This window comes from Mandrillus leucophaeus, unplaced genomic scaffold, assembly GCF_000951045.1.
Source record: "Mandrillus leucophaeus isolate KB7577 unplaced genomic scaffold, Mleu.le_1.0 Scaffold4, whole genome shotgun sequence".
Taxonomy (NCBI): Eukaryota; Metazoa; Chordata; class Mammalia; order Primates; family Cercopithecidae; genus Mandrillus; species Mandrillus leucophaeus.
Window position 1 is genome coordinate 303780 of NW_012104253.1, and position 534 is coordinate 304313.

A 534-nucleotide genomic window follows, 5' to 3' on the forward strand; every position below is an offset into this window, starting at 1 on the left:
CCGGTCCCTGCTGACCCCGCGTCTCCCCGCAGCCCGCCGCCGCCATGCCTTTCTCCAACAGCCACAACGCGCTGAAGCTGCGCTTCCCCGCCGAGGACGAGTTCCCGGACCTGAGCGCCCACAACAACCACATGGCCAAGGTGCTGACCCCCGAGCTGTACGCGGAGCTGCGCGCCAAGAGCACGCCGAGCGGCTTCACGCTGGACGACGTCATCCAGACAGGCGTGGACAACCCGGGTACGCGACCCCTGGGGGCCGGGGTCCGGGCGCCCCCTCCCCGCGCGCAGCCGCACGGTCCTCAGCAGCGCGCTCGGGCCCGGCAGTGACGTCACTGTCTCCGTCCCGCGCCCCCTCCCCTAGGCCACCCGTACATCATGACCGTGGGCTGCGTGGCGGGCGACGAGGAGTCCTACGACGTGTTCAAGGATCTCTTCGACCCCATCATCGAGGACCGGCACGGCGGCTACAAGCCCAGCGATGAGCACAAGACCGACCTCAACCCCGACAACCTGCAGGTGCGGGGCGGCGGGCGGG

General features: G+C 70.8%; 1 protein-coding gene across 1 annotated transcript in view; it reads left to right on the forward strand.

Moving 5' to 3' along the window:
* Window position 1: 1 nt before the first annotated feature.
* Window positions 2-534, forward strand: part of CKB (creatine kinase, brain) — a 2930-nt gene continuing 2397 nt past the window's right edge. Inside the window, exons 1-2 of the mRNA XM_011991790.1 lie at window positions 2-237; window positions 361-534. Coding sequence (XP_011847180.1) covers window positions 45-237; window positions 361-534 — 367 coding nt within the window. The 5' untranslated portion in view covers window positions 2-44. The remainder of the gene's footprint in view (window positions 238-360) is intronic.